The sequence below is a fragment of the Cardiocondyla obscurior genome, linkage group LG08 (genome assembly GCF_019399895.1).
Source record: "Cardiocondyla obscurior isolate alpha-2009 linkage group LG08, Cobs3.1, whole genome shotgun sequence".
Taxonomy (NCBI): domain Eukaryota; kingdom Metazoa; phylum Arthropoda; class Insecta; order Hymenoptera; family Formicidae; genus Cardiocondyla; species Cardiocondyla obscurior.
This window is the reverse complement of record NC_091871.1, coordinates 3,257,294-3,280,212: the sequence shown is the minus strand read 5'-3', so window position 1 is coordinate 3,280,212 and position 22,919 is coordinate 3,257,294. Positions and strand designations below refer to the sequence as shown.

The following is a 22,919-nucleotide window of genomic DNA, read 5'->3' as shown; positions in this document are numbered from 1 at the left end:
TCTGGAAGACACGTCGAGATAATTGACGCGACGCATAAAGCCGAGTGTAAAATTCGCGAGGCGTGCTAAAACGTGGTGCCGCGCCGTGAAAAATCTATTACCGGTCTTAAAAGCACGGGCCAATAACCCCATTTACATTTTATGGGCGGCTCTGCTCTATCTTGATTTGGGCGGCAAGTAGGTCCGGTGTGTTTCTCGCCCTGGAAACCGGAAAAGGAACACCGAGAGCGCTAAAAAAGGAGAGAGCGCGTGCGAGGGAAAGAGAGACGGAGAAGGGAAAAAGGAGAGAAAGCTATGTATCGATGGCGAACGAACGAACCGACAGGCCGTGGTGGCCTCCGGAGCATATACACTAAAGTTTACGACCACGCCTCTGACTGATCGGAACCTGTGCCGGACACGGTTCTCCACTTGGCTCTAGCCCGGGGTGTCGTCACTTCGCAACCCCGTCGTCCTCGTGCCGTATCGACACAATGCCCAGAACTAATCTGCCGCGAAAATAGCGCCGCCATTCCCAAAACGTCGAATAAGGACTCGAGTATCTACGTTTTAAAATACCTCCTCTTGTCGGGGTTTAAATCTCCTTTTCCGCATTATTTAGTAGCTTACTTGTGGAATTTCATTCTACAGTATTTCGTCAATCGTATCGGCTTACGCCGTAAACGGGATTTGCCCGGCGAGGAAAAATTTCCCCAGGAATCCAAAACTTTTCCAAGTTTTTTTGTCGCATGCGAGAGATCATCCAAATAGGAGATAAGTACGGCCGCGGTACATCGTATTTCGATAACGATATCCCATTCAGCCCGGGCCACGTCATCTCGAAGCATCTGTTAGAAACGCGGCGTGTAATCGCGCCGCTATTGTCGCGGGGCAACAATAGTATTTCGGATAATGCGTTTAATGGTCAAAGAATGCGATATGGAGCAGCGCGCCGTGGGATCGTGTAAGCCCTTATTAGATTGATCCTCGAGAGTATCTCGACCCCCCGGCGATGGGCCACGGGGCAAACGCCGTGGATCACACGCGCGTTTCCGAATACGAAATGACACGAGGAAGCCAGCCCCTTCCCCTCCCCCCTCTGCCCCCGAGCCCCCCGGCGAAGGTTTGAATTCCTGGGCTGGTCATTAGGACGGTATACCTGTGTCTACAATCTTTTGTAGTGGCCTGTTACCTCGGCGGCCACAATGCCCCGGGCCCCGACAAGTGTTTTCATATCTGATTGACCCATCTCCGGGGCAGGGCCTCCGACAAACGGCTAATTTTTCTTCGAGCTAACGACCTTCATATACCTGACCTCCATCCACCTCCTCCTCCCGCCTCTCGCCCTCCCCTGTCCCGAAACCTTTTACCAATATCGCTTCTTTTGTCTTTTCCCGCTGCTGCGTCGCTTTTTACGTCCACCTATCGCGAAACTACGGAGTCACCGGAAACGCTCGCGAGCCCCGCTCATTTTTGACCCCGGGGTAGGACTCACCCTCCCTCTCATCCCCCGCCTCCTCCCGCGGACCCTTTGCGCCCCACCCTTCGTCCTTTACCTCTTTCGAAAGACGCGATTCCTCGGAGAGGAATCGAGCCGGGGCCGCACGGCGCGTTCTCCACTAGTGGACCACCTACCGCGCGGGAACGGCGTATCCTCTCGTGTCCTGTCGAGGACCCGCCGCGAGAAGGTCCAGCTTTTTTTACCGTTACTCATTTCTTCGCGGAATTTGCCGGGGAACATAAAGAGAAGAGATACGGAAAGCTTGTTGTCGCTCCGAAGCGTTCACTTTTGTAGTTCATATGAAGTTACAAGTGAAAATATGAATCAGAGGAGAAAAATCTCCGGGATTCTTCAAAAGGAAACATTTTTTTTTTTTTATTTTTGGTCAAATTCCTTTCGTGATTCTTCCGACCTTTCCCGAGCAGCTTTAGCGTGCCAAAAGTGCATTTTCTTACTTAAAAGCGCGCTCATCGAAATAATCGAGGATACTTTTTAAAGTCCTATCGCCGACCCGCGATATCTCCTTACTGATATTTTTATTACACATTATAACACATTATTATCGCGCTAAGAAGTAACTAATGAGCAATTCCATTTTTAGTATTATTTTATAAGAAACTCTACAAATTACTGATTCATCTTTTTTTTTCCAAAGCAAGACTTTAATGTGTAAAAAAATATATAATTAATTTTTAAAATGTATTAATATGATTTATATAAATTTAATATCCATCTCATTCCCCTCTCCGTTATTAGTTCCTTCCACCCTTCGCTGTTTCAAATGTTATATCTCGTCGGTTTTACTTTTACTTTACTTTTAACTTTCTCCACATGAGTCGCAATCACGACCAGATGCACTCTGAGCTCGTCGCAGGCTATCTGGCTTTACAAGATAATTTTCATCCCATCCATCTGTGCCGCTAAGTATCTTCCCTCGTTTCTCCTGTGAAGGATTCCTCAGATTTATCTCTTCAAAAGAACGGCCAAAATAATTCATGGGATAAACTTCGCACTACCTTTCTCACGTCGGCCCGAATTGTTGGAATTGTTTTTCTAAACTGCATTTTTTTTTTTTTTTTAACTAAACGTCCTCATTCTTTCACTAAATTAAAGCCTAAGAATAAAAGGTATTCTAAAAAAATAACTGAAGCAGAGATAAGAAGAGAAAGAAGAAAAAAAAAAAGAAACATCAAGAGCGAATGAAAAAATAAACATACTTGCAAAGACGTATATTCATTTTATCTTTAAACCAGTGTAATTCAAGTTTCGTTACTAATTTAACGTCCTCAAAAGTAAAGTTCTCGGACACCCATTCAAAATCGAATCAATAACAGTATCTTCACCAAAGAGCTTTATCAATGAGAACTACCTGAAGTAAAACTCTTGAGCGTTTAAAATCACTTTCGATTTTGTATTCTTCATTCAACTGAGAGTACAGTTAATTCAAAAGCGGGCTGTGTACATAAAGAGATAAACGGAGGTGCGAGATAAAATGTTTTCACCTCAAGTCTCTTGTGACGAGGACCGATTTCGAAATTCTTAAAATAAATATAATTGTACTTTTACAAGAAATTATCTTCGACGTCGTCGCGTGGTTGTTTAATTTTTAATGTCATTCGTAGCCTCGACGATTTACGAAGGAGAGAAACAGACCGAAGTCTTCCTGTACGAGACAATAGTGCGACAAATGTTCGATACTAGAGTACCAACGAGTGCCGTCGCTGGCCACCGCCTTCAAGAATGGACATGCGGAATTACGTATCGCCGTCCATCGTGCAACCTCTCATTTCCCTCCTACTGCAATCAGCGGCATTTAAGCTTGGCTTTCGAGCGTTTAAGCATTTAGCCGCTTCCGCTATATCTCGCGGTTGTCTTATACCGGGCATACTTTTTTTTTTCGCGGAACGGGATGGTTCTCCCTCGTTCGGTTCCTGGAAGAACGGACGCGGCGATGGACGCTGGTATGTCGTGACATGTTGCCGACAGGAATTATACTCGCCAACCTCGCGTCTACATCGTTCATCGAGCAGGAAATAGTCGCGAATTTAGGCGCAATTATCAGTGGACTTGTACACGGAACGAGCTTGTGTACGGTAGATACATTGATTTTGAATTATTTCAGGTATCGTTGGCTGATTATCAGAAGACTCCGAGTAATATGCACGACGTAACGACGACTAAAACATGTCTCGGAGTTAAATTTTTTTTCTTCTAATTTTATGTTAATCAAAAGCGCGTAAAATTAATATCTTTTTTTTTTTTTTAATGGAATGTGATCAGTCCTACGATGTTTTCATAAAGATGCTTCGTTACATCGAGTCAAATGCTAGTCAAGTTTTTTTCTTCTTTATACACATTGTATTAATGAAGTGTTTACATAGATGGCAAATAATGAATTGTGCAGCCTTGGAATAAAAATGCGATAATGTGCCTGGCCGGAGCGCATCCTCGGAAGAAAACGGGATAAATTACGATCGACAGTAAACGGCGATCGATGAGATACGAGCAGGCTGAATTCCAGTTAAAACGTTTGACTATATATATACTATATGAGCGCCTGTTGACGAGAGCTTTCAAGGGGTTTCGCAATGCGCAACACTTGATCCAAGTGCATACGCAAACTTCGCGAGCTTCCTCTTACGCAACGAAACGTGCGAATCGCCGATGGATTTTTCTACGCGCTCGAATTCTTGGCGTGTTTCTCTCCCGCAACGCAAAGAGAAAAAAAAAAGAAGAAAAAGAAAAACAAGAAAAAAAGAAAAAAAAGCGACCCAAGGTGTCTCGCGCGCTGGGTAATACTCCGAATGCAACCTGCACTCATCTGCATTCCGCTGCTGGCGGCGCGCAGAAACGCGCGTGAATATCAAACCAAACGTTAAGGCGGCCTGCGGAATTCGCAACCCCGGCCGCGGAGAGTATACGACGGAGGACTCTCTCGCGCGATCCGCTCGCGAGAGAAGTCTTCGGGGCCGATCGGCCCGAAGATCGCTCGCGGCGGCGCGAAAAAATATAAATTTAGAACTCCGACGCGGAATAAAAATCGCGTTATTAGTCGCGGAATGAGCGCGGCTGAGCCTGGCAAAAGCGGCGGTGAAAAATAGCGGGCAAAGCGCGACCGTTCTTTTTTCCCTTTCGCTACTCGCCTTGAACGCCTTTGTTTGAAATTAGAGATTTGTGCGATCTATCTCGCTGCGCGCCTTGCTAATGTTGCCTGCAAAAAACTGTGGAGACTCGCCGAGAGTAATATTCCCGCGTATCAGGCCGCTCGTGCGCCGACTTTGTGCCCGTTGAAGAGTGTTATTATTAGCGAACGACTAACTGGAATTAATTTAGTAGCGGTTGCAATTTAGTTTTTGACGAAGTGAAAGACAACGTTTTATTTTAGATATACGCAGAATATCCAGTCGGCGTAAAAACAAGTCGAGTCGGGTTTTGCATCGTTAATCTACACTGGGTTTCGATTGCAAAACTCATCGGGCATAAATCTTCTCGGGCTACGAAGCTATTAGCATATGCGATGTATGTTAATGACGAAAAAGCCGCTACTTTCGCGCACATGGGACAGCGCGTGTTCCTCGATTCTGCGACAAGCTGTTCGGTTTTTATACGTACGCGGCTTCGTATATTAATACAGATATATATATAATTTTTTTATATTTTAATTAATTTAGAAAAAAAATTTAATATTGACTTGAAAACGTTAATAGTCTATCTGGCATTGTCAACGATTATCGGAGCAATTTGTACGTTAATTAAAAAGAGGTCGTTCCTCACTTGACGCGTATGTGGATTAGAAATAAATTTAATTTTTATTCGACTCGATTGTTTCGATAAATATAGAGATTCGGAGCCCGACAAGAATCTCGGTCCGGCGGAGCGTCGGAGTTTTGTTCTCCGTCCGAAATCTTCTGACGCGCCCAAGAGCCGAAAGGTTCGTTACGCGGGACCATCCACGAAGAGAGAGATTCGTCCCCGAGGATTTCGGAGTCGGTCCGATCGGCCGGTGGCGATCGAGGAACGAAGGATCGACGGCGACGGCCCGGAGCTCTCGGCTCACCCGTTACTCGTCCAGTGCGCTCTGCGGGAGGGAAAAGGGGGAGGTAGAGGAGGAGAGGTCGAAGAACATGGAGGGGAAGGAGAGAGATGAAGAGAAAGAGAGAGATACGCGGTGAGACTGCGAGGCACGGCGAACAGGTAAAACAAAAAGTCAGGAAAAAATTGAAAACCAGTCTTATGCAGTCGGTAGTCCGGACTACCCGACCGTCAGCGGACTCGTTCTCTCCTTCTCTCTCTTTCTTCTCTTCTCTCTTTCCCGCCGAGGCACCTCACCGTCCTCTCTCTCCCCTGCCTCACCCTCTTCGTCGCTCTCGCTCTCTCGGTCTCTCGCTCTTCTCTTCTCCACCTCCATCGAGGAGATCCGCGACGGTATAACCACCACCACCGTTGGCCGCGGCGGCGAACGCTGGCCGCCGTCGCCACCACCTCCTTTACCTCCTTCTCTTCCTCCTCCACCTTCACCTCCTCCTTCTTCCGCTTCTCCGCGGTCCTCACGATCCACGCTCTTCCTTAATTCAGTCCAATAAGAGCCGCTCTTCGATTCGTCACACCCGCCGACAAATCTCTTTTCGCTATCTGTTTTTCCTCTCTCCTTCTCCGTCGCGCCTGGCCGTACGCGAAAAATCGCCGCCAATTTTTGAAAAAGCCAACAAACGACGGACGTTTTCCTGCCGCTTTCTCGACGTCGCTACGCGCGAGTTTCGGCCGATCGCGGCCGCGATACGGGACGCGCGAGTGCATCCGCGATGCGTCGCAGCGCGATAACGTCGTAATCCGCGACGGGTGCATCTGTACGGGGGCATCCTCCGCGCCGGATGGGGACACGCCAGACGCGCCGCCGCCAAGCAGGAAGAGGATCCCTCGCGGAAGACGGACACTCGTCGCCCCGCGACTTTGTTTTGACGACGACTCACCGACCGGCTACGTCAACGGGCATTGGTGGCCCCAGTGCGCGATTTTAGTGCGTAAGGAACGCGCGTAAAAGGTGCAAGCGCTGCACGGACGGATCTTTCCCGTCGCGAAGACATACGTTCCTATTACGATCGCGGGATATCAGCCTCGCTGATCGTCCAAGAGACCGCGTCGCCTTCTGCGCGTTACTCAGTGCCGGTGGGATATCTCGTCCCGTCTTCTCGAACAGCTCGTGAATACGAAACGGGCCCGGGCCCCTCGTACGTCGCGCGAGTGGCTCGACGACCCGCTGGTACCCGCGAAGGAGCGCTCGTCCCCTAGAGGATGCGAGGAAGGATTTCGCCTCTTGCTGAGGAAACATGTCCCGCGGCGGTCGTCGCAACACGCGAACCGGTTGCGCGCTCTTAAAATAGTTTCTCACGCGCGTAGGTAACTGGCGCGCACCACCGTCCCGCTGCTGGAACACGACGCCGCCAGAGTAGTGTCAGGTAAATATGGATCGACTCTATCACCGTTAGATAAATCCCCCTGTTTTCCTACCTCTCCTCCACCTTCTCCTCCCCCTTTCCTCTCCTCCCCCGGGTCACTCTGCCGACGAGGGCACGCGAGAAGGATCCGCCTGGATCCGGCGCGATCGCGATCGCGCCGGATCTCGGCGGCCGGCCTCCTCTCCCTGTGATCATAGAAAATAAATAGCTCGCCTTCAATTAAAGAGCCACTCCGAAATTCTGAACGCGACGAGCTATTATCGGCCGAGAAACTGCGGAGAACCTCGTTTCTCCCGAGATTCTTCTCGCCTCCTTCTACCACCCGGCCAGAAGATTGTTTCTCGAAGAGCTTGCTTATTGACGGAACACGAGAGGGGCCCCGGCCGATGAAAGTTTCGGCGAAATCCACGGGCAGCCGTTGCAACCGCTGTCGTAATTTTTGCTTCATCAATTTCCCCGAGTTTTCCCTTCGGTTTCGCTCGAAGTTGGTTAAAGGGAGACGGGCTATTTTCGACGACGAGCGAGGGGGTGGCGGACGTCGCGAAACCAAGCATTATGCGTGTAATCGGCTCTATTTGCAACGCGGCTTTCGCGGAATCGCCCGCGAGAGTTTCAAGATCATTGGGAGAAACCTCGATTTTAATATGCGTCTCACCGACTCGATATCAAAGCCGCGTCGATTGAAAGACGCACATCGGCCGGGCGCGCTCGGTCATACTTTTACGAGGACGCGATTCCGCGTCGGCAACATCAATGGAATTATCCTCAATGGCGATCTATATTCGCGGCGATGGTCAATGCACACTTTTTTTTTTCATCGGCTTCGAATTCTCGAGAAAGCCGAGGAAGACGCAAATGCATGCGCGATGAGTCGCGACCCGATCACTTAACTACATCCTTCCGAGTATTGGGAGGCCGTCCATCGAACGCTAATTCGATTAGCGCTTAGAGCGCATTGAGTCTGTCAAAATTTCGAGAAAACCGGAGTTAGTTTTCTTTAAAGGAGTTGAGGTCGTAAAGGTCTGTACGGTGACCGTAACCACGCGGAATTTAAATCAGTGATCGTACATCGGTTTGCGCCCAATTAACACAAAATGCAATTGTCTTGAATGAATATCGACGCAGGACTTGCATTTACTGCAAACAAGTAAACAGGAAGTAATAAACGAAAGCATTCTCAGCGTTAGAAAGGCGTGATGCAGAAAAGCAAGATGCTTAAAATAATTTTTTTTAATTTAATTATATAAAATATTATTTAAAGATTAATTTTAAAGCAACGTGCAAAAGATAAAACGGAAAGATAAATATTAAATTATTATCGACGGTGTATTTATACCTTTGGAAGTATCTTTCGAATAATTTTATCCAATTTTTTTCTCTTAACGATCAGCTTTTCCCACTTTCTAACACAGGAAGTGCATTGCACGGAAATTAACGACCTCGCTGTTAAAACAGTTCGACTACTCTCTGTCGCTTAATTGCCTATTATCAAGATGCTGCTCAGTGTTATCACAGGCTGTATCCGCCACGATTTAACGCTGAATGTGCGTTGCAAACGCGGGGCTGTTCGATGGCGAGTACGGCGCCGAGGCTCGATTTCGCGAGCGTGTCTCTCGTGTGCTCGGTAATTCCTGCAATAACCGAAAATAATAATGGGGCAGACGACACCGTAAATGGCAGCGATAGCGCAATAACGGCGCAATGCCAATTGACAGCGATGCTTCGATAACACGGATATTAACGCGCGAAGGAGGTCACCAGATACGAGAAATGATAGGATCGAGTTTCAGCATCCATTCTGGTTGTCCTGCATCAACGAGTCGATACTTTAATTAACTTTCATGGAATTAAAAAATAAAAAAAAGAGAGATAGTATTCTACAAAAAGCGTTCGCCGAAAGAAGAATACCATTTATTCGCCAGTCGCGCGTCCGATCCGAAGATCGGACCTGAGAGACTCGAAAATCGCGGCCTCTGCAGCGAGTAATTAACCGCGGCTTATTCCGTGAAAATATTTAATAAGCGGACCACGTGACAAAGCCCTCTCCAATCCGCGAGCTGTTGCGTCACGGCGATCGCGGCGTATAAAAAACTGACCTTCTGCGAAATTCGATTCCGATTCCGCCGAAGCTGCCGAGAATTTTAACCCTTCCAGCGATTTCAATTTACAACACCGGGTATCAAGCGCATAAATATTTTTTCGACGCCCGGTTTTTGAATATAATGTCTTTCTTATTTCTCTTCGCGGATTTATTTCCGTATTTCTTTTCCCGCGCGTCGCCGTGCGATTTTATCATTCGTATCCGTCAGAAAGATTCGTTAGCGTTTAACGGATTGCGCCGCCTGCAGCTCGCGGGAGCGAAGAACGGGTGAGGAAGGGGACGAGGGAGGTTACTCCAATAGTAACAGAAAATGATTGGAAAGTCTTCCTCCGTGTGAACGCGGTGTACGAACACGTAGGTAGAGATACCAGGCTCGCCTTCTACGAAGGCGATTGGCGTTTGTTATTGAAGTTATTCCATCGCCTCGGGGCACAGAACGCGAGAGGCGAGGCTGCCGATCGTGTGTGCCAGCAGCGGCGGCAGCACGCCTGTCCCTGGATGACAAACATCTACATTTCGCTCGCGAGCTGGAATTTTTATTAAAACCGTCCGATCCTTTTCCACGTACGCGGTGTCCAGAGCCGTATCACGTGCCGCGTTCATTCATTCCCGCCTTTGGGCTCGCACCGGACTGGAGATCGAGATCGAGATTAGATTGAAATTTGACGAATCGAAGCGAAACCAGAGGTTGGCTCTCTCTTCTCCGATCAGCTGAACTATAACTCAATCTCGATTCTAATCTGTGATACGAACCGCCTTACGCGGTCGATCTCCGAGAGAATATTGAAAAGGTAAAAGATCGAGGACAAACTGCACGAAACGAAAACAAATCCGCGCGCTTCTACTACGGTAATTGCCGATAACGTTTATTATCACGAAGATGCGACGGGCGGCACGATTTCGTCGCTTTTACGCAACGGTGGAACACGGAAGATGCCTGTCAACCGTTCGCAAAAATCTTTAACGTGACTCCGCTAGAAACGCCGGAGCAACTCAAATCGCACGGGTTTTTATTATTTGACCTGAGGAGACCTCGGAATAATGCAGTTTCCGAAATGCGTCATAATCCGCAGTAGCGATCGGCGTCCCTTTTACGGGGACGGCAAAGAAGCTTATTCAATGCCTCTCGAAAACTCAAGTCCGAGTCAATACATTATAATGTAGAATGCAGTCTAGAAGGAGTTGTCACAAAGGACATCAATTTCACACGACGAAAGCAGAACAGCCCCCGTTATTTTATACCATACATCGTAAGCGGGCCGAATACCCTTTTCTGGTACGAGCCGTTAAACAGCTGGACACCCTCTCTCGATTCGACAAAAATAATCATAAATATTTTTTTTTTTTTTTCTCTTGCCATCTCCGATCCGACGCGCGCGCACACCGGCGATAATAATTTAATTACTGTCTACCTAAACCGGACGGAGCTTTTTACCAAAATTGGTTTGCGACGTAGGTATTTAAATAATCTAAACCGCCGAGGTGTGACTGCTTATGCCGGCGCATAAAAGGGCCACAGCAGATAATTACCTGGAAGCCATCGTAAAGCCGCTCCACAGTGGTCGGGTGCGCCTTCATTTACGAATGACCCAGGACCGTTTCGAAATTAGAGTGGGGGTCGCCTACCTTAAAACTACAGTCGGTCCTGCCGTCAAAATTCTCGTGATTAGTCCACCGTAGGAATCTGCCGCGGTGGGTCCTGTCATTCGACGGCGTTCGGCGAAATAACGAGCGGCTTGTAAAACGTAACAGATCGAAAAGTGATTACGAGATACAGGACTCGGCGGACGTGTGTTAAAAATAATATTTGAGAATTAAGAATCAAATAGAATGCCAATGTCGCGAAAGCGAAGATGCAAAGAACAATATTCCGTTAACTGTTAAAAAAAAATAAAAAAGTTAAAAAGTACAAAGTTGTGTTCGTCAACGCGGGAAACAAGAAAATGCAAAACGTAAATGTGAACGCGTGTAACATTACGTGTAAGGGCAGAAGTGTAAAAAATATTTTTGTGCTTCAAATACACATGAATGTAAGAGTGTAACGAAGTAAGCCACGTGTAATAGCGGCAGATGTAATTGTGTTAAAGTGCGTCTAGGAACGAACTTTGATTAAGCTTGCTTCAAAGGTGCCAGGAAGATCGAGATTATTCAGGTTAATAATTTGAAATTAAATTTAAAATTAAATTACTAAAAAATTTTAAAAAATTGTTTTGCGAGAGTCACAGGCGAATGCAGAGATGTCTATGGATTTAGATATTACCTTTTTTCCTCCGTATAAGTTTTAAAATTAATTTTCAGTAACGTTTAATAACGTTTAATAACGTATTAATAAACGGGAGATGTGGAAAGCGAGCGTGAAAGTCGTCGCCAGCAGCGACGTGTACGAGATACATAGAGTCGGTCGCGCCTTTTCAATCACCGTATGTAACAGGTCGTTGTGTGGTGGAAATTCTTTTCCAATAATAATTCACCGGAGATATCGTAGGACGCGATTAAACGCGATATAAATAGATTTTTAATGGGCGCGCGTTCGAAAGGTGCAATTATTGCACGAACGATCGTTTTGCATTCGATTAACATCGTCGCCTTAGCCTCTCCGTTATCTTGCCGAGTATTCAACGCTCCCAGCAATAATTTGCGCCCATTTGTCGATTTATAAAGACATAATAACTATGAAAACAGGCAGGATAATCGTGACGTTCGCTCGACGAATCGTGAACACCTTGAGAAATAACTGCTCTCCGACTTGGAGCGAATTCCTGCATTTCGATTATTTGCGGCTGTATTTCTTTATAACTTTAAGAAAATCTATCGGCTAACAAATTCGATCGTTAGTGTAATAAAAACCGGTCGTATTCCGTGCAAAATAAACCCTTCGATAATACGAGATAACGTTCGTATATAATTTTTTTTCCTTTTTTTAATATTTGATTTCCCTAAAACGTAGCTTTTTTTAATTTACAACTTTGGAGAAAATCTATTTTTATATCTCGCCGTAATAAAACAGTTCCGGAATTTCCGCGGAACGCCGCCTCCGCGCGAGAAGCGAAATCACTTCCACTACCATTAGCAAAGAGACCCCGAATTTGCGAAGACCTAAACGAGTTTAATCGGTGACCTCGGAATTATCCCTGGAACGGAGAGGAGCAACATTACGCTGATTGCTCGGGTTAACACGTTGTAGCAGCGTTTGCCAGGAGAGCAGACTGAAATTTCATTCTTTTTAGCACGCGTTCCCGCTTAATGACACCCTGACTCACCGTTCGTGAATATTCTTAATAATCTTAATCGACATAATCGTTCTTCGTCTCCGTAATGCCACTCCGAGAGCGGCGCGAGCTAGGGAAAACGTTATAATTCACGTGTCGTCCAGTATCTATGAGTAAATAAACAATAGAACGAAATAGTCTTCGCGTCTACATGCGCGTGAGTCAAAAGTGCATATAAAAATCATGTGGATTGCGGTTAAACGCGGCTATATAATTTTCAGCAGTAATATGATCAAGTAGGTCTGTGGTTTAGCTTTTAGTGCCATCAGACTCGGCAATTTTTACACTAGTTTTAAAAGAAACTTCCTACACAAAAAAAAAAAAAGAAAAGAGTATCATTGCGAACATACTGTAAAGATCTCACTTGAAAATATTACAATACATCGCAAACTCGCGTTTTCTTCTATTTCTACAAAATTATTAAAATTATTAACAGTTTATTCAATGCAAAGATTTCAACACGCGAGAATACGTCAGCAGACTATTCTGTAATATGCGACTGAATATATCTTATTTACTCGTTCAGTACCATTTCTAAATATTTCTTTCAATTGAAAAATTCTGAAAATAGGTTATCAGTTATTTGTATTTGCATATCTAAGAATAAGAAATTTTTTATCTTTTTTTTTTCTGAATGAAAATTCCCTCGGTTCTTCTTCGAAATACGATAAATTTCTTTTCTGTATATCTCTATAGAGAGTCCTAAAAAATACGTATAATACCCATGAAGCGGGACGTTTCGTAGCAGCGCAAATTAACGAAGAAAAAAAAACTGAATTTCCGTTTTAAGCAGGATGCCGAGCTGGAGTGTGTTATTCATCGCGGCCGCCGTCGGGATTTTGTTGCTGACGACCGCAACAAAACGCTCGGAAGCGTGCAACGAGGCGATCTGCGCCAGCGTTGTGAGCAAGTGCATGCTCACGCAAAGCTGCAAGTGCGACCTGGTCACCTGCACCTGTTGCAAGGACTGTTTCTCATGTTTGAGCTACCTGTATGACGAGTGCTGCTCGTGCGTAGGTAAGACGTATTCCAAGCTAATCTAAACCTGATATTTAAATTTTCCAGACACGTCGAAACATCATTAAAAATAAAATTTATGAAATATTTTTAATAAATAAATTTTATAATATTAATTTAGCAGCAAGATCTCGAGATTCAGTTTTATCTGCTTTTCTCTTAAAAAAAAAAAGAGTGGGAATAATTTTCGACCATTTCACATGAGTGACGTAACATCTTTCAATGGTGTTCAGATCTGTGCCCAAAGCCGAATACCACCGACAATCCGTTGAGCAAGAAATCTCACGTGGAAGAGTTCAACGAGCCGGTGCCAGCGCTCTTCCAGGCACTCACAGCCGAAGCGGACCCGCACGAGAGATGGCTCACCTTCACGTATCCGGTAGACTTTGACATATCGACGTTCGGGCCGAAACATCCGAACGAAATGCAATATCATATGCGTAAGTAAAACGCCTGACTACTATCGCACAAAATTAAGCACCGAATATAAGAAGAACATAAATAAAAAGTGTATAAACTGATAATCGACTAATTACGTATGTAGAAAAAAAAAAAAGAAAAAAATTACTTCGCCGCAAAATACAGAGATTGTCGTAAATTTAATAACGGTGGGTAGCGTCGACAAGTTGACCCGTTAAAGATTCTATAGTTAAAACCATCGAGGCGCGAACGATGTTGTTTGAATGCCAAGAGCTTAACGATACGTTTTGGTTGGCAGAAAACGCAAACGAGGAGCTACATCCGCTGAAGCCGAACGTGATGACGCTGAATTGCACGGTCGCGTTCATGGCGCAGTGCAATTCCTGGAACAAATGTCGGGCGTCCTGCCAGAGCATGGGCGCCTCGAGCTACAGGTGGTTCCACGACGGCTGCTGCGAGTGCGTAGGCGACACGTGCCTAAATTACGGAATTAACGAGTCGAGGTGCAGGCTGTGCTCGGAAGGGAACAAGGAAGACGACCTGAAGGACCCCCAATACGACGATTACGGCCAGGACGAGGACGAGCTAAGCGAAGACGCAATGGATTAGCCATCGCGCGGTCTCCTCAAAATATTTCAAATATATGCTAGGAGAAAAAAAAGTGCCTGCGCGAAAGACATTCCGCCGATAACGAATCGCGAAGACGATTTTTCTTTGAAAGAAATCGTCGTCTTACCATCGTGTTAACAAAGTGAGAACTCTTCTATTTCGACGCACGCTTGGAGTTCAATTCCTCCTAAAATCCGGCGACTCAATGATTTTAAGACGGTAACGAGTTAGTGAATCTGGGATTTGAAATTTTCTCTCGGACGGGATGTTTGCCTCGTAATTTTCGATTTTTTGAACTCGCGAGTTCGCTCGAGGCAGCTTCGAGCTTCGGGAACCGATCGCAGTTGTGACAAGAGTTGCGAGTGGTAAAACCTAATCTTTAGTGTCGTCTTTTTAAAAAGAGATTTAATAAACTTTATTATTCGAGACACGAACTCGTTGATTAACGACAATGTGAGAATATAATAATCTATGTCGTCGAGTGCGAACGCGCGCGCGCGTGTGACCAAGTACAATCTCATTGAAGAGACTTGGTCTTTGTATATGACTGCAACGATATAATATTGTAAATGTAGCCTTTTTGTTTCTTTCTTTTTTTCTCTCTCTCTCTTCTCTTCTTTTTTTTTTTTTTTTCTTCATTAAAAATGTACTCAGGCAACGCTAGGTTATTCGTACAACATCGAAAATCTTTATTATCGCGTCCGTGCCATAAGTAAAATTGTACATACAACAAATCGCTCTCGATTAGAAATTCGGGATCGCTTTACACATGTGAGACGCTTCTCGAAATTCTAGAAAAGGATATTATGGATTACAGTACCGCTGATAAATTTCCGGACATTCTGCAACGCGACGGAACACTTTTAAAGTGCTTTCCACTCATCGTATGGCGAACGTTTTGTCTTCGCTTTATTTCAAACACTTCGTATAAAAACTTTAATACTTGTAGAAGCGGCGCGCAAAGGAAAAGTGACGGATAGACGTTTTCTAAAATGTATTCTAAAAATCGCAAATCGCTGCCAAGTGCCAACGATAATTATTTCTATTTTTATTCGCGCAGCTCCGTAGGTGTAAAACCGCGTAATGTGGGGGCGGCACGTGCGAGATGTTCGAAAATTTACGAGCGGTAGTATTATATATTTCTAGGGCAGTTGATATGCACGCAATAGTGATAGTTAGGGTAAGGTAAAACGCGCCGTTTCTTCGAGTGGAATGTGATATGCGTCGGGACCGATCGAGTATTTAACGAGATGCGTGCGAAGACACTCTCGAAATTAGCGCCGATTGAGCGCGGGAATAAAAATCACATGCGCGTGTACTTTGGTATCGAGTAGGAGTCGAGAGAACACAGAGTGATCCCCCGTTAATGAGCGAAACTAATCCTCGATTGGATCATGCGTCACATCTGTATATACGATTTTTAACAACATACAGAACGTCCATTTGTTCTTAAATAAATGCAGACGTAGTTGCACTTCGTAATACTTATTGGATTAATAAAAATCCATTAAATACGCTTTTAATACTAGAACTATCGAAAAGAATCAAAACTAGTTTGTAATCTTTTTTTTTTTAAAAAAAGAATTCAAATTTATAGTAAGGGGTATTTTGATAATTTTTTTATAACTTCTGCTTCAATGTAGAGATGATTAAAAATAATCAATTTACCTTCTAGCTTCGTCGCTCCCTTTTTTTCCAAAATTATCTATATTTAAATAATAAAAATTAATTATTAAAAGTAATATTCCTCTACGAATTCTATCACATATAATTTTCTTTATCACGCAAACATTACGAAGTGGACAGCCTGTATAACGTTTTTTATATATTTTTCTATCGTTAGTGGCACACTCAATATGCACGTACTAACTCACGCCGTCACAAATATCAAACATGTATACATCACAAATAAAATTGATCGTATCTCTAAGTGAATTCACGGGTCAACAAATCTTATTGTGGCGACGATTTATTTTTATATCACTAAACCATGTAAGTTATGAAATAAAAATCTGCCTCGAGTGTGATGACAGCCAATAGAAATTCTTCGTGTAAAAAGAAAACTTGGAACAAAATTACTTCTGTCTAAGATTTTGCCTTTCAAAGATATCTTAAAAAAAAGAGAAAAAAAAATCTCTCGGAGAATAAGAATTGCATCGAGCAGTTCGATAATTCAAAAATAAAAAAATATCTCGTCCAAGATATTCGTTAAAAAGAAATTGTTTCATGGTTCAGTGATTTAAAAGTTGATTTTTTTTTTAGGGTATGTTTTAAGTATAAAGTAAAAATATTTAAGTCGGTGGATGTTCATCTTGTATCTCGTTGCTTTCTGGCAACTTGATGAAGGACAAATCGCCGCCGCTCCACATCGAGTACAATTGCGACCTCGAGCACTCCTAAAATCAGCGACGTTTACGCCGTATGAGAGAAAAGGATGAAAGACTAATTTCTATAATAACGTCCAAGCGTTATGTAGCCTAAAGAAAGGATGTACATAGAAGAGTGCAATCACAGCGAGTAAAAGTTATTCGTACGCTATCATTATTTTCTTTTAACTGCACGAATTCTATATATGCATCATTTTGTAACGTTGTATTCTAAAAGCTCTCATATTATTTAATTTTCTTTTACATTTCTTGTATATACGTGGAATTTATCTTTTATTCCGAATCGCGAAATTCAAAGTTCGCAATATGACAATGTCAATGTACGAATATCTTTTTTTTTTTTTTTTTTTTGTTTTCTTTGTCCCTCACTAGAAATCGGTGTCGGAAAAAGACACCAGATTAATAAACTAAGATTTACTAACACTGTATTCCTATTTTCTTTCTCCCCCTTGCCGTTCACTCACTCTTTCTCGCTTCCTTTCGTTCTTTTTCTCTTTAACAATGAGAAAGTAATGATTTATTTACCCCGCCACCCGCGCTTTCCGAACCCGACCGGCTGTGTGCCGAGAGACAGGAGTCGGTCGACGAGCTGCTCTTGCGAGACGGCAGTGTATCCGCTGTACCTTCAAAAAGTTTTTTTCATCTGAGCACATGGAATAAAAATTTCGATCTCAACGTCACCTAAATAATACTTTCAACATCTAACGATAGAAAAATGTCGTGAGATATCACGATATTAACGCACTCACCAGCTTCAATTTCTCTGTGATCGCAATGGGAATGAATGCTGTCTTTGCTATCGCCGTGACTACCGCTGGCACCGCTTTGTTCTGCAGTAAGATTACAATATCAATTCCCTTCGCGGTTCTTCACGGATTTAACAACTTAATCATCGTGACCACCGACGATAAGAAAACCTTACCCGAGTCCCTGTGTTCGCTGTGAACACTGTGATCGCTATCGCGATGACCAGACTGATCGGAATGGTCGCTGGAATCCTGAGGCCAGCATCTAGGTGAACCTATCCTACGCGACCCCGACCAAATAGCGGAGTCGTAATTCGAGTCGAAATTGCAGGTCGTCAAAGTGACGCCCGGGATATGCTGACTAGCGTAAGCCGACAACTGGTTAGACGGTCGAACTCCTGTAGAACGTACAACCTTCGAATCGTAAGATTCGAAAAACGCAAAAACGAAATAGCTAGAATTTATATTTAAAAATTGCCAAATGTGCCCCTTCGACGGTGACAAAGACTAAACCAAAGTGCAAAGGAAAGAAAAATTGTTTTAAAAAAGTATCGAGTATCAAATCGAACGTTTGGCTTCAAGTAATTAATATTTCAAATTTTTAATTTTAATAAAATTGAAATTTGTTTCAAGTATAGTTTCTTAATAATATTTTTCGGCGAATATTTTTTTTACAAAGTTTTTTTTTGGTATGAGAAGAAAGAAAAATTATACGAGCTTTTACGTATTTTACGTAAAATTTTACGATCTAACGTATACGTTGTCGTCGCAAATGAAATGTCGCAAGGAATTAATTAATCTTATAAGATTTTGCTACCTGGCTTGCAAGACAATAGCTGAATGGCTTCTTGGAGGCCATCCTGACTAGCTATCGACGTTTTCCACACCGAGTCAGGCGTAGTTGATCGGCTGCGATCCTGCTGGGGTACTCTTAATCGCGACCTCGCATCCTGGTGCGGCCACTCTATAACGTGCTTGCAATCCCAGGGCATCGACCAACGCCTCATCGTGCTCTCGGCGGACTCGCCCGACATTTCCGCCGCCGCAGTTTCCGACCATCTCCTCTGAACCTTGATATACGAACGAAAGCGAGAGTGAACGCGCTCATTGCGAGGAAAAGTCGAGTGCCGAATTTTTTAAAGAGCTCAATTACCTGCAGAGGAAACAACGAATACGGCAAAGGGGACCTCCGATAATTCTGCGCCGACTGTTGAGTGGATGAGGAGGAAATTGGTACCGGCGAGCTGTAAAGACGCTCGAAGCATTGCTGAAGCGCGGCTATATCACAATCGCCGCTACCGCTTTGAGAGCAAGAGCATTCCACCATGCCACCTGAATAATCGAATCAGCGATTGAAAATAGAAATTTTCTCAATTCCACCAAATGCGAAATATAATCGATAACCAACTAAGCTTTCTACTTAATGATATATATGCTGTCTAATTTAATATCTCCTTAGAAGAGCTTACCTAAACACTCGCAACAAGCAATGCAGAATTGATATTGCAAATTTATAAATGTCAAGAGATTTTCTCTAAGAATATCCTGAAAAATTGAAATATATTTCTGTTAGGAACTTCAACAGCTAAACGACAAGAAAAATATGCCTGATTACTAACTACGGATTACTAACATGCTTGTCCCCGTCGTTGTCGCGTGACTCGTGATCTCTCAGAGCGGTAATCACATGATTTTTCACAGTACTGCTGGCTATATGCGTAGCTTTCGCCAATTCTTCCCACCCAGCGAGACATTGGCCTGTCAGGCGGCACTGCGCCACCGTGTCGTGCACAGAGAGAAGGGCTTGCAGGGATTGGGCCAGTTTAGTACCAGCTGTACATAGGCCATTAAGTGTCTGTGCAAGAGACAATTTTATTCTACACCGTGGGGGTAAAATGCGGTAGCTACCGTAAGCATACCAACCTGTAAGTACGTCAACCAGTTACCGAGGCATTCGTTTATCTCTAACTGACCCCTCGAGATCTGACCATCAATAGATTTTGGCTCCGTTCCACCTTCAGCCATAGCTCAACTCTTTTAGACCAACTGCCTGATAGACCTCATCGTCGTACTCGCCTTACGTGCAGGCATTGCGACCACGTGAAGACAGAGTGCAATACGCAGTCAGGAGGACTCATTGCGTTAAATATATGAGAAACAACAACTTCATGGTAAGCTGAGATTCGGTGCACTGGCACAGTGCAAATTCCTCCTAAAAGGTAAAGAAGTCCGTACGAATAACGCTAAATAAAACGAGCGAAATGTTGCCTCACTGGCGATAATCACGGTACTCACATCTTCCGCTAATCGAGTATATAAACCAACAATTGAGCTATCGATTGTCCGGTGGAGTCATGATTGTCCGCACTGACGTCGGCGTCGTCCCTTCGGGCGTCCGCCATATGAGACGTCGAAGCACTTGCTAGTGCCTTTACCCCACTTATCAACGCTATCCTAACGAAAAATAGTACTACGAGAACCTGTCAGATGACGCCATTCGGTACTTGGAGCAGCTGGAACGACCGAGCTGTAACTCCATCGGATGCAGCCGCGCTCTCGAGGAACCGCGCAGAATAAATTGGAAAATAAAATTAATTTAACAGCATTGCTACCACGTCAACATTAAAATTCGACCGGCATCTAGCTAACGACTAATAATTACGAAGAAACGAAGGGAAGCGAACGCGGCTCTTCCGACTCGTTGATCCATTATGTATGTTTCGTGCCTTCAATGTCTATAATTACATCTTTAAAAAAAAAAAAAGTGAAGTTTCCATCGAAAGGAGAAAGCACGTGCATTTTCTTTATGTTTGTAGCATTATCATTAATTAATAATATCATTAATTATAACTAGTTCAGACTTTGTTAAAGTGTGTTATTTTATACGAATATCTTTATCCTAATTCTTTATAGTGCAAATGTTTAAAAAACGAATTAAAACTGAAATAAATTTCTTTCGAATTACAAAAGATTATAAATTACAAAAAAAAAAATAAATAAATAAATAAAAAAAAAGAAAAAAAAAATATTATTTTTGCGATAAGAGTGAACCATAAAATCGACAATTAGAGCAAGAAATCTAGAATATTTCGTACGTTTTATTATACGAACAATTTTTTTCTAATAAATTATTAAAATCAGCTTTCTAGAATTTTGATGTTTATTCTATCTTAGGATATTGTCATGTTTTTTAATTGCATCAATTTCTTATTAAAGATGCCACACGATAAGAGATGTCCGTATACGTATGTGCCTCCATTTCGCGAATAATCTATGGAGAAGAGGTAAACCTCGTCGGAGGTGAAAGGGGCCCGAGCTGACGTAGATGATTAAAAAAGAACGGCGAACGAGCGTGGACGGGAGCGAGAGATACTGAAGTAGAAACGCGATCGCGCGGAATATCGCGGTGGTTTTACAAGGGGTCGGAAGAGAGGGCCCGAGAAGTGCCGGGAAGAGGGGACTCTTAACGGTAAAGCCGCGGTAACCTTATTGACGACTTCGCGTCACTGACCACGACTGGACTGTTCTTGCTCCGAGTCAATCAAGAAGAAACCTATTCCTCGAAGAATGTAGTTAATAAAGTTTCAACTGCTGACCTAAGTATTTGCACTCGCAAACGAAATTTAACTTCTTCTAAATTTACATTTTTTTCTGCGCGAAAAAAAATTCGTTACCACATAGTAAAATTTTGTGCTAAAGTTAACCCGAGTTATATAATATAAAGTAATAAAGCACTTTTTAGAAATCCCACGCATAAATATGTTCGGGTTTTTTTTACCGAGAATATATATACATATATGATTGCAGGTACCGTGAATAATCTTAATTTTTTGGTCGTGTTATTATCAATCAATGTTACAATCGTAATTATTCCAGATCATAATTAAAAAGCGGTTCACCCTCACGGGGTATCATTTACGATGAAACCGGTCCCTTTGAACATAATTTCTGGCTCCAAAAGCGGGTCGATCGGTCATAGACGGCAATTTTTCAGTATAATCCGGTTTTGGTCCAGAACTTAGTCAAGTCTCACATTTCTAAACTGTCGAAGGATAATTGGAGCGCAAATAGGATTTAGCATCGATTCGCACCGGAGAATTTAAGAAATTTGGAAAACTCCACCGGTTTTCTCGGTGACGTCAGGTAAGTCAGAGCGACACTCCGTAATTCTTTCCATAATAGAGAAAGCATTTTTTTTTAACGCCGCGAGAAATCTTTCGTATTTTACCGTACTTTCAAAAAAATAACTTTTACGGATTTAAAGTTAACTTTTTGATTGAAATCTTAAAAATGAAATTTTTCCCTCGATACTTCAATGAACTAGTGATTCGCTTGCAAAGCTATCGCTTCGGTTAAAAGTGGAAAATTAATTTCTCCTTGTCGAGAAAAGTAAAAAAAAAATGTGTGGTATTTTTCTCTCGGCATTTTACGTAACTAATTGTAAGACAGCTGAAGATGCACACGAACACAAAAACCCAATGAACTAGCTAACGCTAATGTTACGCTACATGAAAACGTAGCAGCAGAACATAGCTGAACGTAGTCGTTGCTTCGACTCGGCTGGTTGGCTCTGCTCGGTGCAAGACTTTCATCGGCATCGAGAGAGCAAAGGGGGCCCTGAGGCCCGGGGCACTCGACGGTCGACCGGTGAAGGGAACGGATCGTTGTCGGTTATTCCGACTCGTTATACGCCGGACAAAATCGCGAGTAAAATGTCGTCAAGTTAGTTCCGTCGTAATCGCGTAACTTTTTATTCGATTCACGTAAGTTCGCGCAAGACGGATGTCATCGAGTCCGAAGATTTAATCTGGCAAGCGCACGTCGTCGAGGATAAACAAGGGACCAGGACGCATCATGGAAAAATCCCGGAGAAACGGCAATTACCCGATAACGCCGCGGTCAGCCGGGGTGATCGTAGATTGATTCGTATTCGGTTGTGTTCGGGAACTGGCCGACGATTTGCGTATTAATCGTCGGAAGAGCGCGAAGGGATCGGTTGCCTGAAAATGCCAGCGGTGCTGGAGAATTAACCGCAAAATCGTACGGAAATACGAAAAGATCAGCCGAGTCTGAGGAATGACTCGAGAGGCAAACCTTCACTAGTGCGCGGTATTCTCGTCGAATCGTCCCACCCGACGCTTTGACATTTTTCAATCGCTTTTATCAGAAACGAAGGAGAGAAACGCACCTTCCGTGAAAGTTCACAGTGCGAGTGTTTTGTTAAGGCTTCTTATTAGTGAGCCTCACGGATGTTCGCGTGTCGAGCTGGTTCCTGGTTTCGCTAGATCGTCGATGTGATCGCGCCGTCCCGCCGATTTGTGGAGAATGATCTTGGTATACGGGATCATCCTACCCCTCGTGGGAAGTCTCGCATACGCACAAGGCACGTATATCACGGCATATGTATGTACATAGATTCGCACGTTTCGATGCG

General features: G+C 43.8%; 2 protein-coding genes across 4 annotated transcripts; one reads left to right on the top strand and one right to left on the bottom strand.

Annotated features, from left to right (window-relative positions):
* The first annotated feature begins 5,681 nt into the window (after positions 1-5,681).
* LOC139104535 (twisted gastrulation protein homolog 1-A) lies at positions 5,682-15,923 on the top strand. Of its 2 annotated transcripts, XM_070660056.1 has the most exons (4): positions 5,682-6,936; positions 13,100-13,323; positions 13,557-13,763; positions 14,042-15,923. In XM_070660056.1, the coding sequence occupies exons 2-4, from the start codon at positions 13,101-13,103 to the stop codon at positions 14,350-14,352; spliced, it is 741 nt and encodes a 246-aa protein (XP_070516157.1). In that variant the 5' UTR covers positions 5,682-6,936; position 13,100; the 3' UTR covers positions 14,353-15,923. The 2 variants fall into 2 exon arrangements, with proteins under 2 accessions (XP_070516157.1, XP_070516158.1); XM_070660057.1 differs by lacking the exon at positions 5,682-6,936 and having other exon boundaries at positions 7,116-13,323.
* Positions 15,018-20,261, bottom strand: LOC139104533 (uncharacterized). 2 transcript variants are annotated; one of them, XM_070660054.1, is made up of 10 exons: positions 19,781-20,261; positions 19,409-19,697; positions 19,119-19,340; positions 18,955-19,030; positions 18,639-18,817; positions 18,303-18,555; positions 17,662-17,883; positions 17,489-17,569; positions 17,265-17,362; positions 15,018-16,748 (listed from the first exon to the last, which is right to left on the bottom strand). In XM_070660054.1, exons 2-10 carry the CDS (start codon positions 19,508-19,510, stop codon positions 16,644-16,646), a joined length of 1,338 nt encoding a protein of 445 aa, XP_070516155.1. In that variant the 5' UTR covers positions 19,511-19,697; positions 19,781-20,261; the 3' UTR covers positions 15,018-16,643. The 2 variants fall into 2 exon arrangements, with proteins under 2 accessions (XP_070516155.1, XP_070516156.1); XM_070660055.1 differs by having other exon boundaries at positions 17,265-17,356; positions 19,781-20,257.
* Between the last annotated feature and the right edge of the window lie 2,658 nt (positions 20,262-22,919).

Coding starts and splice junctions, on each gene's coding strand:
- LOC139104535 (XM_070660056.1), top strand. CDS start 13,101: ATGCCGAGCTGGAGTGTGTTATTCATCGCGGCCGCCGTCGGGATTTTG. Junction 13,324..13,556: donor CGAGTGCTGCTCGTGCGTAG/GTAAGACGTATT, acceptor AATGGTGTTCAG/ATCTGTGCCCAAAGCCGAAT. Junction 13,764..14,041: donor CGAAATGCAATATCATATGC/GTAAGTAAAACG, acceptor TTTGGTTGGCAG/AAAACGCAAACGAGGAGCTA.
- LOC139104533 (XM_070660054.1), bottom strand. CDS start 19,510: ATGGCTGAAGGTGGAACGGAGCCAAAATCTATTGATGGTCAGATCTCG. Junction 19,341..19,408: donor ACTGGTTGACGTACTTACAG/GTTGGTATGCTT, acceptor TCTCTTGCACAG/ACACTTAATGGCCTATGTAC. Junction 18,818..18,954: donor TGCTTGTTGCGAGTGTTTAG/GTAAGCTCTTCT, acceptor TCGATTATTCAG/GTGGCATGGTGGAATGCTCT.